This window comes from Micrasema longulum, unplaced genomic scaffold (assembly GCF_059751315.1).
Source record: "Micrasema longulum isolate JH-2025_06_02 unplaced genomic scaffold, ASM5975131v1 h1tg000746l, whole genome shotgun sequence".
In the NCBI taxonomy this organism is placed as follows: Eukaryota; Metazoa; Arthropoda; class Insecta; order Trichoptera; family Brachycentridae; genus Micrasema; species Micrasema longulum.
The window spans coordinates 726,064-741,729 of NW_028277940.1; the positions used below are offsets into that span (position 1 = coordinate 726,064).

Sequence of the window (15,666 nt, forward strand, 5' to 3'; positions counted from 1 at the left end):
TTCAGGCAGTCAGTTAAAACAGTATTTCTTAAACTGGCAAATTAAATCAAATAACTCAATTTGTTGCAACAGAGAAGGAAAACCTTTTTGGGAAGGGAATATGGAAGGCATTTACAGGGGCTAATGACCTGTTATTGGCTGGCTTAAGTGGCCACTTTACACTCTGTGTAAGATTCACCATTCTGCCTATGTGTAAACATCCACATTTCTACAACTCTTCCATCTGTTGACTTTTGTGAAGTAAAAGAGCTGAAACCTTTATCACGTGGGTGAGATTCATCTACTAGGCAATGCCTGAAATTTTTCAATTTTTATACTTCTTATACTAGTTGGTTGAATCTACAATATTTTGAGTATGTCCAATTATTGTTAAATTGAATAAACTTAAATTTCTTCTCCATGCTCTCTGCATACACGCTCGAGCCCAGTAGGAACGGGGACCTTGGGGCGTTTCAATAAAAATTTACAATATTGTTGAAAATGTTTTAAGTCCATTTAAAAATAAAGTTATTTAATTTAAAATTATAATAGAACACGGGAGTTAGGTTGGGTTGGGATTTAATAATTAGGTGTTTTTTAAAGCATGGTACAACTTTACATTGAAATAAAATTTGCAAATATTTGTTGGAAGGAGTTTGAAAGAATGAAAATACATATTTATTTTATGAAAATGATGCGTTACTTAGTTCATTTGGCTGTCCAATTTTTGTCCACGTTTTACGACAAATTTGACGTTATTTCTGAAATAGTGTGAATTATATTGGCTTCCAATGCTTGAAGAGTTGTTGGTTTATTTTCCATAGACCGTGGATTTAACATAGCCCTATACAGGTGCATGGAGGTCAGTAGTCCTGTAGGACCATTTCTGGAAATAATGCTTTTCAAACTTATCATGCAGTAAATTTATGGTTTTACAAAGAGCTCTATTTGTTTGGCAAACTGAGCACAGATTTTTAAAGTAAATTTTCAGATTTTGCAAGCGTTGTTCGATGTAAGGCATTAAATTATTAATTAAAGTATTGTTACAGAGTACAAAAAAACACCTCTTGTATCTTTAAGAGCGAAAATATCACACCTTTCTAAGTACAACCACATTGTAATCTAAAACAATTCATTTTTAGGATTAAAGAACGCAGAAAAGTGTAATAAAAAAAGCAAGATTTGTTGAAAATGTGTATTATTATTTTTAAAACATATAACACATTGATATAAATTGGTATATATAAAAACTACAATGTATAAATTGGCGATAAAAACATGAAAAAATAATAATCTAATAAAAAAAAACACAGACAGTGTTAGTGTAAAAAAATTCTTTCAAAGTTTACATTTGGTGAACAAGTATATTACATTTAATTATCAGATATATTGTGATGAATCAGAAATCTAATATAAAACCATCCATTTTCTGGATAAAAGAAAACAGGAAAATATTAATTTAAAATTTATAATATCATTGTTTTTAAAACATTCAGCACATCCTTATAAATAGTTATAGATAAGAATTACATTGAATGTATAAATCGACAATAGAAACATTGAAAAAATAAAATTGAAATAAACTAACATAATGCAAATTTCTTACACATTGATCAAAAATGGTTGTCAAAATCTACATCTAGTGAACAGATTCTTTGGATATTATTATTGTGATGAAAGACAAAATATCGACATTTATTTTTTAACTTAGAATTGAAATCAGTAGAAATTATTATCTTCACGTGTTAAACAGGCAGTGACATTTCAAGTTATGAAGGTACACCTGAAAAAAACGAATAAACATTAATTTACTTTTGAAATTTAAGAATGTCTTCGTCATACACTTGTTTGCACCTTATAGTGTATAGGGCACTGCATTGGACCACCAAATGCAGTGTATTTCAGTAATTTGTTACATAAAAGTAACATGATATGCGGTGCCAGAGAAATTTAATGAATAGGTATTTAAATATAGTGTATGTCACTCTCTCGCAAATGCCTCACCGATACTGTGCAAAAAAGACAACTGCACGGTGGACTGTAATCAGGCATAATTGCCTATCTAAAAGGGACAAAATCGACGTTTCGTAGTCCGTAAACTGAACCGATTTCGCTGTTTTTTTTTTTTTTTTTAAATACAGAGATTCTAATGAAATTTTCAGAATTCCCACAATTAATTATTTATAAAAAAAAAACAAAATGATAGTGATACACCAAATGGTAAATATCTTGTGTGTAGAAAAATCTAGGGAGAAAATATGGGAATCAAATCCAGGACCTCACTACATTACTAGATGAACTTATCACTGCTCGATTTTATTTATCAGAACTTTTACATGAGAGTAGCCATTGAGTCTAAACACTCGTTCAGAATTCTGGTCAATTTTACACACTGAAAAGTACTTATGAATTCAGTAGAGGGATGGCAAAAGAGTATAGTTGTTATTTTCTAAATTAAACAAGACAAGCAAATAATTATTTCTGCTACATAGCTTAAAATGTAAAAAGAACAGATGAACTCCATATTTTTTAATATGGCCATTTTGAAAGAAGCTCTAGGGAGATATATCCTTTTGTCTTATGAAAGAGATCAGAGTAATAATGTGTTACCGCTTATAGAGACGGACAAAAACGAAGTTATCAATCACGAAGTTAGCTACAGTTTGCAGCAAAACAATAGATCACAGGTACTCGGGTCAAGAATGTCCAAATTTACTTTTAAAAATACCTATGTACTAGTTTCCGTAAAAGGTCAATATTGTATATTTATTGTTGCAGGGTTATTCAAATTTATATTTCTATAATTATTTTATTATTTTAATAAGGTAATTTCCAAATACGAGCAAAGCCAAGCACAGGGCAGAAGTGTCCGTTACTCATCTGTTGTTAAACCAAAAATTTGAAACCTTTTTGTTCTATGGAATAGAGCAAAATGGCATTTCTATAAGTGAGCAGCGCTTTATTACTGATGAAAGAGCGTCAGATTTAAGCATGTTTACGTAAAAGTGTATTTTTGTAATAAAAGTGACAGATATACTCTTTTGTCATCATCACACTACCGAGTTTAATAATTATGTAATACCAAATGCTGCTTAAGATACTGTATTGGCTCATCAATTGCCATAAATCTTGATAATTTATTCTATGTATTAAAAAATATGTCTTATGATTCAAGTGTAAGTGTCAATTTGGGGACTATAACACATTGTTATGAATATTTAAATTGACCATAATTTGGTGAGAATTTATTGTTTAGGTAAAAATGCAAGTGTAAAAAAAAACATGGTACATAGTGTTTAAAATTTAACCTCAGATATCTCTACCATTTGTTTATGTTACATAACACCTTTATCCACTTGCGTATTTGATTATTATGAGAGGAAGCATTATGAAAAACCACACACCTATCTACATATTATCTCCCCATAAAACTGCTCGCTTTGCTCGATCTACGCTGATAAGTGATGATGAGTGTGGGTGCCAGTCAACAGCAGTAACTGCAGTCCTGAAAAAACAAAGAAAACAAGATTGAAAAAACAAGTATTTTTTTATATAAATGGCTAGGTTAAGTTAGGCTAGTTTTAACAAATATGGGATCGCTGGTTAAACTTGAGGATGTGAGAGCGCTCGGCTCACAATGGTCTGATATTTGAAAGACCTGAGTTTTGAAAAGGAGATTAAGCAATAGGTGTGAGAGCATTAACTCTTGACTCGGTAACTCGGCTATTTAAAGATCTAGGTTTGGAGACCTGTCACAATACGGGTCTATACGGGTCAGAGTGACAGAAGCTTATTTAACACTGACACTCCCATCATTAATGATTCTCCATCTTAAGAATAGAAATATAAGTAATCAAATTGTTTGTACACTATACATTAGGGTGTCCCAGAAAAATTAAAGTTTTATTTTTTCAATGCATACCCTCTAATTTTGTTTGAATGATGTCAAAACACTTTTCACGTAAATTGAATCACGGCAACCCGTGCCGACTTGCATCGGAACTTGTCAGAACTTACATAGTACAGCGCGCGCGAACTAAGTGTTAATGTGCTTGTTATATCGTGTTTGTTTTTATTAGTGAACACATTATTTTTGTTGTGTCAACATGTCTGTGGAGTTACGCAGTTCTAAAAAGGAAATATTTTTGGTTGGGTATGTAAAACATCAAATTACAGGTTCTAAACTTCCCTCTAATGGACAAGTGCTGGCGGTTTTATTTTATAATATTCCGAAGTCAATTTAAGCGTCAATGAAAGTGCAAATCTTACTATTCGTGAGTGCATTATTTATTGGGAAAAGGCACGTATACCGACTAAATCTTTACCTAACTGTGTTAAGAAACTTGTAGCCTTATACCAAGATTGGAGAAATTTGCAAAAAGATGCAAACAAAACTCAAGATGTGTTTGAGCAGCGTCGACAAGAGTTTGTTACAAATACAAAAAAATTGTTTGATATTGCACATGCCGATGCGCTTCAATTAATAAAGATAAATGAAGATAAGATTTTCTTACAAAAGCAGAGAGAGCCAGGACGACCTGGTCATTTAGCTGGAGTGGACAAAAAATTGAAAGAAAAGGAGGAAAAGGCGAGTCTTAGAAATATCCAGGAGCAAAAGCGGCTGGCCACTTATTTGGCATCCATAACACCCTCTACGTCTTTTCATGAGCCATTACAAGAAACTTCATCTTCTGATTCTGAAGTAACGGACTTACAAAAAGATTTGTCCATTCCAATTGAGAGGAAACAGCCCGATACTATTAAAACATCTGTGAAGAAAATTTACGTTACTCCGAAATTGGTGGCGGCATTAGACAGGTGTCAGTTAAGTATGAGAGATTCTGTCTTTATTATTGAAGCAACTATTGAAGCACTTGGCTACAACAATGACGAATTTCCTATAAGCAAGTCCTCTATCCAAAGAATTCGTACAGAAAAGTAAAAACAGCACGCAGAAGCTATAAAACTAAATTTTAAAAACGATGTACCAGATACTGTAACTGTCCACTGGGATGGAAAACTGTTGCCGGCTTTAGATGTACGCAAATCTAAAGAGGAACGTCTACCAACCGTTATTTCATACGATAATAAAGAACAACTTATTGCTGTGACAAAATTAGAAAACTCATCGGGAAGCGAACAGGCACAAGCAGTTTGGAATGCTATTGTTGACTGGAATCTTGAAGATAAAGCACAGATCCTCTGTTGTGATACTACTGCTTCTAACACAGGCCGAATTAATGGTGCATGTGTGCTTCTCGAACAGAGTAATATTGATTTTTGCTTTCCGCCATCACATCTACGAATTGGTACTAAAAGCTGTGTTCGAGGCCAATATCAGCCAAGTTACTACAAGTCCCGATATCCCTTTATTCAAAAATTTTTGATCAAACTGGAAAAACATCAATGTAGAGAAGATACAAAGCCACAAAGAAACGCTATTACGTCTGAACGATTCTAAAATTGATGAACTTTTTAGAGTATTACAGAACTGAATTGACCAAAGAAATTGTAAGAGATGACTATCGAGAGTTAATAGAGCTCTGCATAATATTTCTTGGCGGAGATAAAGTTAATGAATTTAAAATTCGGCCTCCAGGCGCTATGCACCAAGCAAGATGGATGGCGAGAGTTATTTATTCACTAAAAATATCGTTGTTTAGCTCTCAATTCAAAATGTCAAATAAGGACAAAACAGCTCTATTAGACGTCTGCCTGTTTATCGCGACATCCTATGTCAAGCCTTGGCTGCAATGCACTTTAGCGGTAAAAGCGCCCTACCAGGACTTGTGCTTTTTGAAGGCTGTGAAGGCATACGAAATGGTCGACAAAACTATATCAAAAGCGGCTATACAGAAGTTTTGCCAGCATTTGTGGTATTTAGCAGACGAAGTGTCTATCTTGTCTCTATTTGACGATGATATTAATAACTAAGAAAGTAATGTAAAAATAGTTGCTAATTTGGCCAAAGAAAATCCATCGGTCCACAATAAACGCTACATTCCATCGAGAGAAGAACTTAGCAGGCCTCTTTTCGAAAAAAACATCGATGACTTTGTTTCCATGAACAGCAGATCCTTTTTCAGGCGACTCAAAATTGATGACAGTTTTCTCATAGAGTTTCCTACTTCGTGGCCTGCTAATGCTTCGTAACAGTGGACGAGGAACAAAAACAATATTTATTACGTTGCGTACAAGAACACAGAAAAGTATATCCTGACTGTAAAAAACAAACCTTAAAAAGAAAATTGAATTAATAATGTCCTTTAAATAATTAATATGTATAATACATAATAAATATGATACAATAATCAAAGTACCATTGTTTTATTTACAAAATAAATATAAAGTTAAAATATTCCCCTATGCTTTCCATACAAACTTTTATATTCAAAGTTTGACATCAAGTTGACACGGGTTATCGCTATCCGATTTCAACAATATTTATTATTTCAGTTATTAAGGTCAAATGGAACAAAATAAGAGGGTATGCGTGTCTCAATCTGTTAAGCTGATGCGTGTATATCAAGTGTACATGGTTATTAAACATTATAAATTGATGTGTGCATCTAGGCGGTTTTTGAACACATCAACTGAACTAGAACCAATCACTTTCTCTGGAAGGCCATTCCATTTCTCTACAACTCGGTTTGTCAGGAAGTTCTTCCTGGGGTTGGATGAGAAGGAGGTAGTGTTTAGTTTCAATGAACAACTTCTGAGATGGCGGTTTTTATTCATAAGGAACATTGATTTCAACTTGGGTACATTATATTACTCAGTTAAGATTATGAACATTTCAATCAAGTCACCACGCTGCCTCCGCTCTTCCAGTGAACTTAACTTGAGCTCCCTTAAGAGGTTCTCATATGATTTATTTCTTAGATGTACAAACAATTGAAACATGAATTATTACACAAGTTTAAGAGTATAAATTAAATGTGAAAGACTTCCTCCTGCATTTGTTTTATGACTTTTTAAATTATTATCATAGAATTAAGGACTATTCTTAATTCTATGATTATTATATTCTACGATAGTTACTCTGCGGATCATCAGTTTTTATTATAATGTTAACATGTCAAACAATATACAGTTTATTTCTGTACTTTCTCAGTAAAAAAAAAATGTTAAGTGTCCTCGGCACAGATTACCCCAGTGACCACATATTGTCAGTAATACTGCAATACCGCGCAAACCTGTTTTTTTTTTAATGAAAATGTTTTACTGCAATAAATTCATTCTAGAGGCTAAAAGCCATTAGTTTTTAATTATTGCTATTTTTACTTTACATAATGATCATTTTTCTGATACTCCAGTGGTATTTTCGGTTGATTAAAATTGTAAGTAATATAATATTAAAATAATGGTTTTTAGGTTCTCCTGCCAAAAAAAATTAATTGATAGTTTCATATTAATAAAATAAATAACTGTTACTCACGTGTGTTCCTTTAGTATGGATTCTAATTTGATGGAGTTGACAGTCCAAATGAATATTCCACCATCAGCTCCGCCAGCAGCTATATGCTGACCATCAGGACTGAAAGCAGCTCGGGCCCAGTCACATCCCACCTTGAATGCATCATTACTGAAAGAAAATGATATATTAAAAATTAAGTAATAAGCCCTAGGCTTTCTAGGTTTCAGATATATTTATTTTAACTTGGAAAATATTGTTGTACGGAGCTCCACAATTGTGTGGAACGTGTTTCATGAATAAAAAATGAACTAAAGATGCCATTTTCTTTACATCATTCACCTGTCAAATTCTATAAAGTTGCTATGGTTGCTATAGTACCCATAAAATGGTTTTCCCTGTTAAATACACTGAGAAATAAATACATAAAAAAGTTTTTTTTAATGTAAATATGGATAAATCTTAGAGTATATACATCCTGTTTTGTAGTCCTAACCTATAAAGTTTAGGTACCTTTATAACATTTAACAAGTTAGCCAATAAAACAGTATTCATGAAATATTTAAACTAAGAAAGAGCCATAGTATTTTCTTTTAAAAATTATATCTTCTGTGGCGCCCTCCTCAATGAGGTTTAAAAAATAAAAATATTTGTTAACAGACTATTATACTAAATAAAAAAACAAAATTATATATCGTATTATCAGCGCTATAGTTTTTGAAAGTTTTGAATTTTTGAAATTACTTCGCGTGTGACGTCTCAAGTTCTCTTGCCTTTTTCTTACAATGAGTTCTGCTGATTCATCAGGGGACTTACCGTAAACCGGAAATCTATTACAACTCTATTATCATTGGTTGAATTAGAAAAACTAGTGACGGAATGCAAAGTAATTCATTTTTATTAATTTTTTCATACATTTTCTAGAAACCTTGGGGTAAAATTTATTGCTCTTAATTTTACCGCGTGCAAGAAAACATTTTTTGCATCCAATTTCCCCTAAGGCTGAACTTTCTCATTCTACAGATATTAATATGTAACAATACACAGAAAAATAAAGAAAAACCTTAAGAATCATAGACAGTAAAAATGCTATTGTGTTGAGCAATGTAAAGTGCCTATTAAGATTTTTTTAAATACATGGAGGTAGGTTTGTCTTGAACTAATTTCAAAACATATTTTTTAATACAGGAGTATGCTTACCTGAATGATCCAATCACATTGTTCATTCGAAGATCGAGTAGCTTAATAGTGTCATCTCTCACACATGCTAAAAGGAAGTTACAATCTGAAAATTTAAAAAACATTTTCATCAAAATCTTAAATTTATAAAACAAAAATAAAGATGTGAGGATTGTGGAAAACGAAATAATTTTTTTGATTTAGGCAATTGCTAATTTAATTTTTGACAATGTTTTATAATTTGAAAAAAAGAAAACGGGTCAATGATACAAAGCCAACATAAGTAAAAATAAATGTGGATCAATGAAGAAAGGGTAAAGAAGAAATTTCTTATACAGATACTTTAAAAGGTGTTATTTTTTTAGATGTTGCTAGGTACTTAATAACAATTTTTCCTATTGATATGTGGCTTGGTCCAGAACATAGGTAATTTCGAGCAGAAAATTACAAAACGCCGTCAGCATAGACCATTATTTCATAAAAATAAGATTTGTAAAACTAATTAACAGTTTATTCTGTTGGAAGAACTGTAAGATTTTGGTAGTTGAGGGTTGGAGCTCCTACCTCAGTTATGAGATTGACAGAAGACACGAGGTTGCTGTTTGATGTTTATTTTTATTACATGGCGAATAAATAATGAATTATGTCGGACGAGTGTTAAGGCAATTAGGAATTTAGGTAACTGAACTTGAACTACATGCTAGAACTGAGTGACTGCATCGAGATGGATTGAACTGAACTGACTGACGGGTCGACTGAACTTGTTGGGCTTGCTGACTGACGTTCCCACGCCCTGTAGTCTCTTTATAGGCGACGTTCCTTTGTAGTTCATTTCTTCATTGTGGGGACGATGTGAATGTACTGCAGAACGATACCCCCGATTTTATGTGCAATACTGTAGGAGTTGCATTATATGTTGAATTGGATTCTATAGAAAATTATGACATTGCTTTCTTCGGTCATCACACTATTTCAAGTGTTCAAGTGAAACGTTTTAGCACGTATGTGTCATCGATTCATCGTCATCATCATTTCCTTTCCGCACCTAATGGTGCATAAGGCACTGCATTGGTAACCAATCGTTTATGCACTATAAACCCTACAGAACTTATAGTATTACATATTTAATTACATAATTATAAATGCCCATAGCGTGTTTATGTGAATTTATCATAGCATACATGAACCATATAGAAAGTTAAGGCATAGCATTGGGTAAATAAACAGCTATTTGAGGTACAACAAATTCATTTTTATTTCTGAAAACTATTGTACAATATGGAAAATTTTATCTTATGTTGTTTTGAAAAGAACTTTAGAGAAGCCATTGTCTAAACACTCCTGCAAGACATATCTGAAGTGTCACACAACTCTGGAGCATTTCTTAGGGAATACGATGAATTTCCGTGTGGATTGCCTAGTTCAGGTCATGTAGGTTCCTTCACCAATGTTTATAAACTTTAGCTAAAAGATGATTTTGCAATAAAAGCAATCTTTGGGGGCCAGATCATTCAGAATTTGCTGTAACAGCCTAAATTCCCTACCTATTCAAAAACGTAAGGCCCGATGATCTCGATAGGTAGCAATGCGCACTACCCCTTTGCAGTAAAAGCACGCGGCTCATACGTCAACCCAGTTTGCAACTGATACTTTTGACAACTTTTGCACAGACACAAAAACATCTCAGCTGCCTGCTCATATTGACACCATCCTCACCCTTCTACGATCAATCCTCGAGTTACATGAGACTATTCAAACTAGGGAGATAGCAATGCCGCACCTGTATAAATACAAGACAATAAAAAAAGAAAAAAAAAAAAGAGTTAATATGAAATTACTTGTATTCAAATTAAGGTATATATTTGATCTTGGGAAATATGATATATAATAGGTATAGTTGGACCTATATAATAAGGGGAATATATAATGAGTATAGTTGGAGCCATAGAATCAAGAATAGTCCAGAAGGAGAGTAGAATCATATTTGCATAAAACGGATATTTTTATATCATGTTAAATAACATTTGATATTTTAAAGATAATGTCGTTCAAATGTCCCCCACGGCGTTGTTTAATCCGAGGTCTAATTTTCATTAGTTCTTTCATTAGATGAGCAAAGAAGGGTAAAAAAATTTACTACCCTGGCAACACTAACGAAATTTTCATTTTGTTTCTTAGACAATCTGACAGATGGAAAAATAATGCAATTTTTAAGTAATGCATTTGCTACTTAAACATTCGTTTGCTAATTACACATGAAATGTGATACCATTCTGTTTCTTAAAGATCCTAGCAGTATTTCTACACTTTAAAAGGACACAACACGGCATAGTTGAATTCAAATCAGGAGTTTCTTACTTTTTAAAATTGTTCTTTTGTACCTTGTATTTATATAAAGACTGCATGATTTCCTAAATAAATAAATAAATATGACCACATATTTGATTATCGGAGAGATTATCACACTTTCTCCTTTCTGTTAACTGTATGTCATAGTTCGAACGCTAGTTCGTGAAAAATTCCAACGCTTATTAGATCATGACTAACCTTTTCTTTTACCATCCATAATTCTTCCTTCTTTTGAAGCTCATATACTGTCCATGCACCTCAACTTTCAAATCATCTCCAATCCACTATAAAAGATATTTCTAAAGCAACTTTGTTTAAATCACGTCTGAAGAAATATATCCTCTTTCCTCTTTTTTTATTCGAATTTTCCAAATAGACTAATATCGATATCAATTTATTTGAAAACATATTCAAGTCTCTATTTTATTTTGTTTTTTTTCCACTTACGTATTGAAACTAATAACAAAAAATAAATACCACCTTTTATTCTATTGGGTAGGGAGAAATTGCAATTCGCCCATCAATGTGCAAATATTATTGTACAAAAAGTCTAATAAATACATTAAACAGTTGTTATGTGAAGTTGTTTGAACACATTAACAATACTAATAATGAATGAAATACCTCTTGACAGATCCAGCGAAGTAACCTTTCCTTGCAGCATAATCTGGTTGGCCGTGGCTTCAGACCGAATGTCCCAGAAGCGGATGCTCTTGTCAAAGTGGCCGGAAATAATGGTGGAGCCAGACCCGTCTGTGGTTACCAAGTCGTTGCAACTAGATCCGGCGAACTTTGTCTCGATACCTGTCACATTTACGGTGGACATTAAAGTTAAAGTGCGCCAATAACTAACTTTTGTTTAAATAGATTTAAGCATATCAGCTTTAAGCTGCTCACTTAAAATTAATATAATTAAAAAAGCCCGTAAATATATAAACAAAGTTTCAAAGGCAGGGTTGTTTTGTAAAATATTTTTAAACGTTCTATAAGTCTATTATGTAGGAATATCTCTTGCAATAAGGAGTTCAATTCACATATTACAATAGAGATGAAGAACATTTTAGAGAAGGTAATATAGAAGTATAGGCATCATTAAATGTTCTTCATCTCTGTTGTAATATATTAATATTAACAGCTCCTCAGGGAGTTGGATCCAGTTCTTGTCTACAAATATTCGGACAAACTCAAAATATTGTTGATAAATCCACCTGGGCCATAAAGAAGTATAGAAATTGAAAAAATAAAATTTTCAGGCGTTGCCTAGTAAGTAGGTGAAATAATTCAACTACACGAATCTCACCCGCATAAATAAAGGTTTCAGCTCTTTAACTTCACTAACATTAACAGATGAAAGAATTGAAGGGATTAGGCGTTCGAATATGGGCAGAATGGTGAATGTTACACAGTGTGTAAAGTGGCCACTCAAACCAGCCAATGATAGGTAATAAGCCCTGTAGATGCCTAGACTTCTATATTACCTTCCCTAAAATGATCTTCATCTCTGCTGTAATATGTTAATATTAATAGCTCCCCAGGGAGTTGAATACAGTTCTTGTCTACAAAAATTTGGACAAACTCAAAATATTGTTGAGTTCAATTCAGTCAGTCAAATATGCAAACGCATATGCAAATATGCAATTGCATATAATCCGGTTTCTAGTTATTGGACAATATTTCAAACAGAAGTGTTCAATATTACATGCTTTACAAAATAAAAAATCTTTCACTAATATCAAATAGTTTGGAATAAATTCGTCTTTAAACACACAAAGGTAGAAAAATGGGATTTTCCAGTGTCCATCAGTCACCTTCATTCAAATTATAATTACCTACACAGAACACATTGACTGTTTAGATTTTTATTGGAAGCAGTATAGTAAAATGGTTCTAGGCTGTAAACTTGGCCCGACTCGCTAGAAAGTCCGTGTTGAGCAGTGGCGAATGGTGATTTTATTTACAGGGAAGCTATAAGAAAATATCATATATTTGTACCTACATAGGAGGTACATAATATAATGTAAGTAATATTATATACTATAAATTGATATTTTTCTGTGATTCTGTGTGATACAACAACTCTCATCCATGAAATCAATTCAAACGATGTAACTTCGTGATATATTATATTATATATATATATATATATCATCCATTACTTGAATACATAATTCATTAAAAAATAAATAAATAAATACCACTATGAATTCAGTCGATATTAGGTATTCAATTAAAATGTCAACTGGCCGCATTGTTCTAGTAATTACTAGTGCTAAAAACGGCCGCGTGGAGCGCTATATGTCCTGCAATATGACGCATGAAAGTAATTATGGTCTTATGTCAAAAGTACCATCTCAAAGAAAAATAGTCCCTAAGAAACAATGTTTGAAATACTGTTTTCCAAATCAAGAATCTTCAAATAATTTGTGTAATCTGCAAGTTTAATCTAGGAGAAAAAACCCGCACTGGGGTTAATACATTCAAAATATAGTATACTTATTTTTATGACAAAACAAGCTGGAATAATCGGCTAGTTTCTTGGCTCACCGCAGGCTCTGGCGCGCTTTATTAAAATTTATATTTATATCAGGATAAAAATACAAACGGTGGAAATGATTTAAAATAAATAATAATTATTTATTTGTTTTTCTGTAAATAAAGTAACAATAAAACATTATTATGGTTAGTCAAATATAAGCTGTGCATAATCTGTGCATAATCGCTTCTATGCACGGTTTGCCCCTGGTGTTGAGTCGGGGCACCACCCTCCATTGTTGAAATGGGTTAGGTTAGGTTAGTATATATTGTTTTAAGAGAACATTTTACTATTTTTATTTTATTTACAACTCAAAGCTGGTCAAATTTTGGAATCAAATGTCCCACCAGTTACAATGGAATACCCCTTTTATAGATAAATACTAGATTGAACCCTTTCTGGATTTCATCAAACGTAATATATTATATTCTCATACACAGATATTCTCGAAACTTTATTAGCAAAAGGCATAACTATTTTCAAAAATCTAGACGTTTTCTTTCGGAAACGACATTTTAGTAAATTTTCTAATTTATAAAAAATCAGCAGATGGCGCTGGTATTTTCAGAAACTAGCATTTTATTTTAACGTACTACGCATACGCATTGTGTAGTATCCGTGAATAAGCCCATGGTATGACATCGCACGGCATACGCATTATAAAAATAATCTCTGTCTCTCTCGCGCTCAGACGCGCTTATGAGCGTGACATAGACAGCTATTGCTTTATTAGTTGCTAATGATATACAATTATACACAGGATGCTTCTGCGTTCGTCTGAATTTAGCTGCAATTCTTAATAGTAAAAATACAATATTATGTACGAGTATTAAGTTATGAAATAAAAACACTGGTTTATATTTATGCAGGTATTTTCATTTAATCAAATTATGAATAGGTCGATTATGTAGTGATGGCGCTTTCACAAAACTTACACAAAAACATTTTTAATATACAGAATGACTGATTTTAAAAATCTTGATGTTATATATTATTATATTAAATGCTTTTAAAAATCTCTTTTGGATTAGAGCGAAAAAAAAAACGATTACTTAAGAAAATGTCATATATTTACGAGTATTTAGTTTTAAAAAAGCATGTTTTTTATTTGATATTTTGTGTTTATCTTAGTAATAATTATAACAGTGTAAATAAAATGCACAGTACAAATTATATTGGAAAAAATGTAAACACACTTAATGATAAAAAATAAATCTTGTTACTTAAAACAATCTACACAACTTCGCATTTTAGTTCTAGAGTAATTGACAATGAAAAAATATTTTTTTTTCAAATTTAAATTGCCCCTTGTTCTTAGAAGGACTATAATTAGTAAAATGCAACATTTTGAAAAATATAAAATAATGAAACAAAGTTTTTTAGTAAATGAACATTTTCTTAACCCATTGTATTTTTTTTATATACACAACCCTCAAATCCAACACTGAATTTTAAAAAAAGAAAGCACATTTGGTTAAAATTTAAAACAACTTTTTTTTAAATCAACATCCTGTAGATTTTAAATGCGTTAGTGTGAGTTATCTGAACGCGCCAGCTTAAGTTAAACCACCAGTAAGTATTGTATTAATTTAGGCAAAATACTGAATGTTTACACATTATGTAAAGTAATCAATTAAACCAGACAATTAAAGGCCAAACGAATAAAAAAACGATAACAACCCATATAAAAAAAATAATTTCGATGTTTATTCATAGTTACAAAGTTTGAAATTAGTTTACAAATAAATACGGCAAGCCTTATCCGTTATATTGGTCCTGTGCATCAGCAATTATTAGGCAGTTATTAGGTTGCCTAATGTTATTCAAAACGGCGATATGTAAACAGTAAATAAGAAAACAGGAACTTACAGGCTTTACTCCTAAGGTCCCAGATCTTGAGGGTTCTATCGTGGCTTCCGGTGATGACTTTAGAAGGCTCTCCCAGGAATTTAGCAGCCATAACTTTTCCACTGTGTCCAGTCAGGGTGTGCTGTGAAAACGAATAATAAAACAAATCAATATTTAAAATAAAACGATAATAGAAATTTACAAATAATATTTGCGCATGTATCATTTAAGAGGTCTAAACAAATTTTATTTTTTTATTTGTTTATTTTTCCATACGTATATTAATTTACATAGAAATATCATAACAAAAATACACTTTAAAAAAATACATCTTAAAATTAAGCTAATTGGAAAAAATGTCCAC

The 15,666-nt window shown here is 32.1% G+C and overlaps 1 protein-coding gene across 1 annotated transcript; it reads right to left on the reverse strand.

Moving 5' to 3' along the window:
• Window positions 1-1,160: 1,160 nt before the first annotated feature.
• Window positions 1,161-15,441, reverse strand: LOC148279217 (autophagy-related protein 16-1-like). The gene is made up of 6 exons (XM_088230311.1): window positions 15,324-15,441; window positions 11,546-11,725; window positions 8,594-8,678; window positions 7,418-7,564; window positions 3,384-3,484; window positions 1,161-1,762 (listed from the first exon to the last, which is right to left on the reverse strand). The coding sequence occupies exons 1-5, from the start codon at window positions 15,412-15,414 to the stop codon at window positions 3,388-3,390; spliced, it is 600 nt and encodes a 199-aa protein (XP_088086437.1). The 5' UTR covers window positions 15,415-15,441; the 3' UTR covers window positions 1,161-1,762; window positions 3,384-3,387.
• Between the last annotated feature and the right edge of the window lie 225 nt (window positions 15,442-15,666).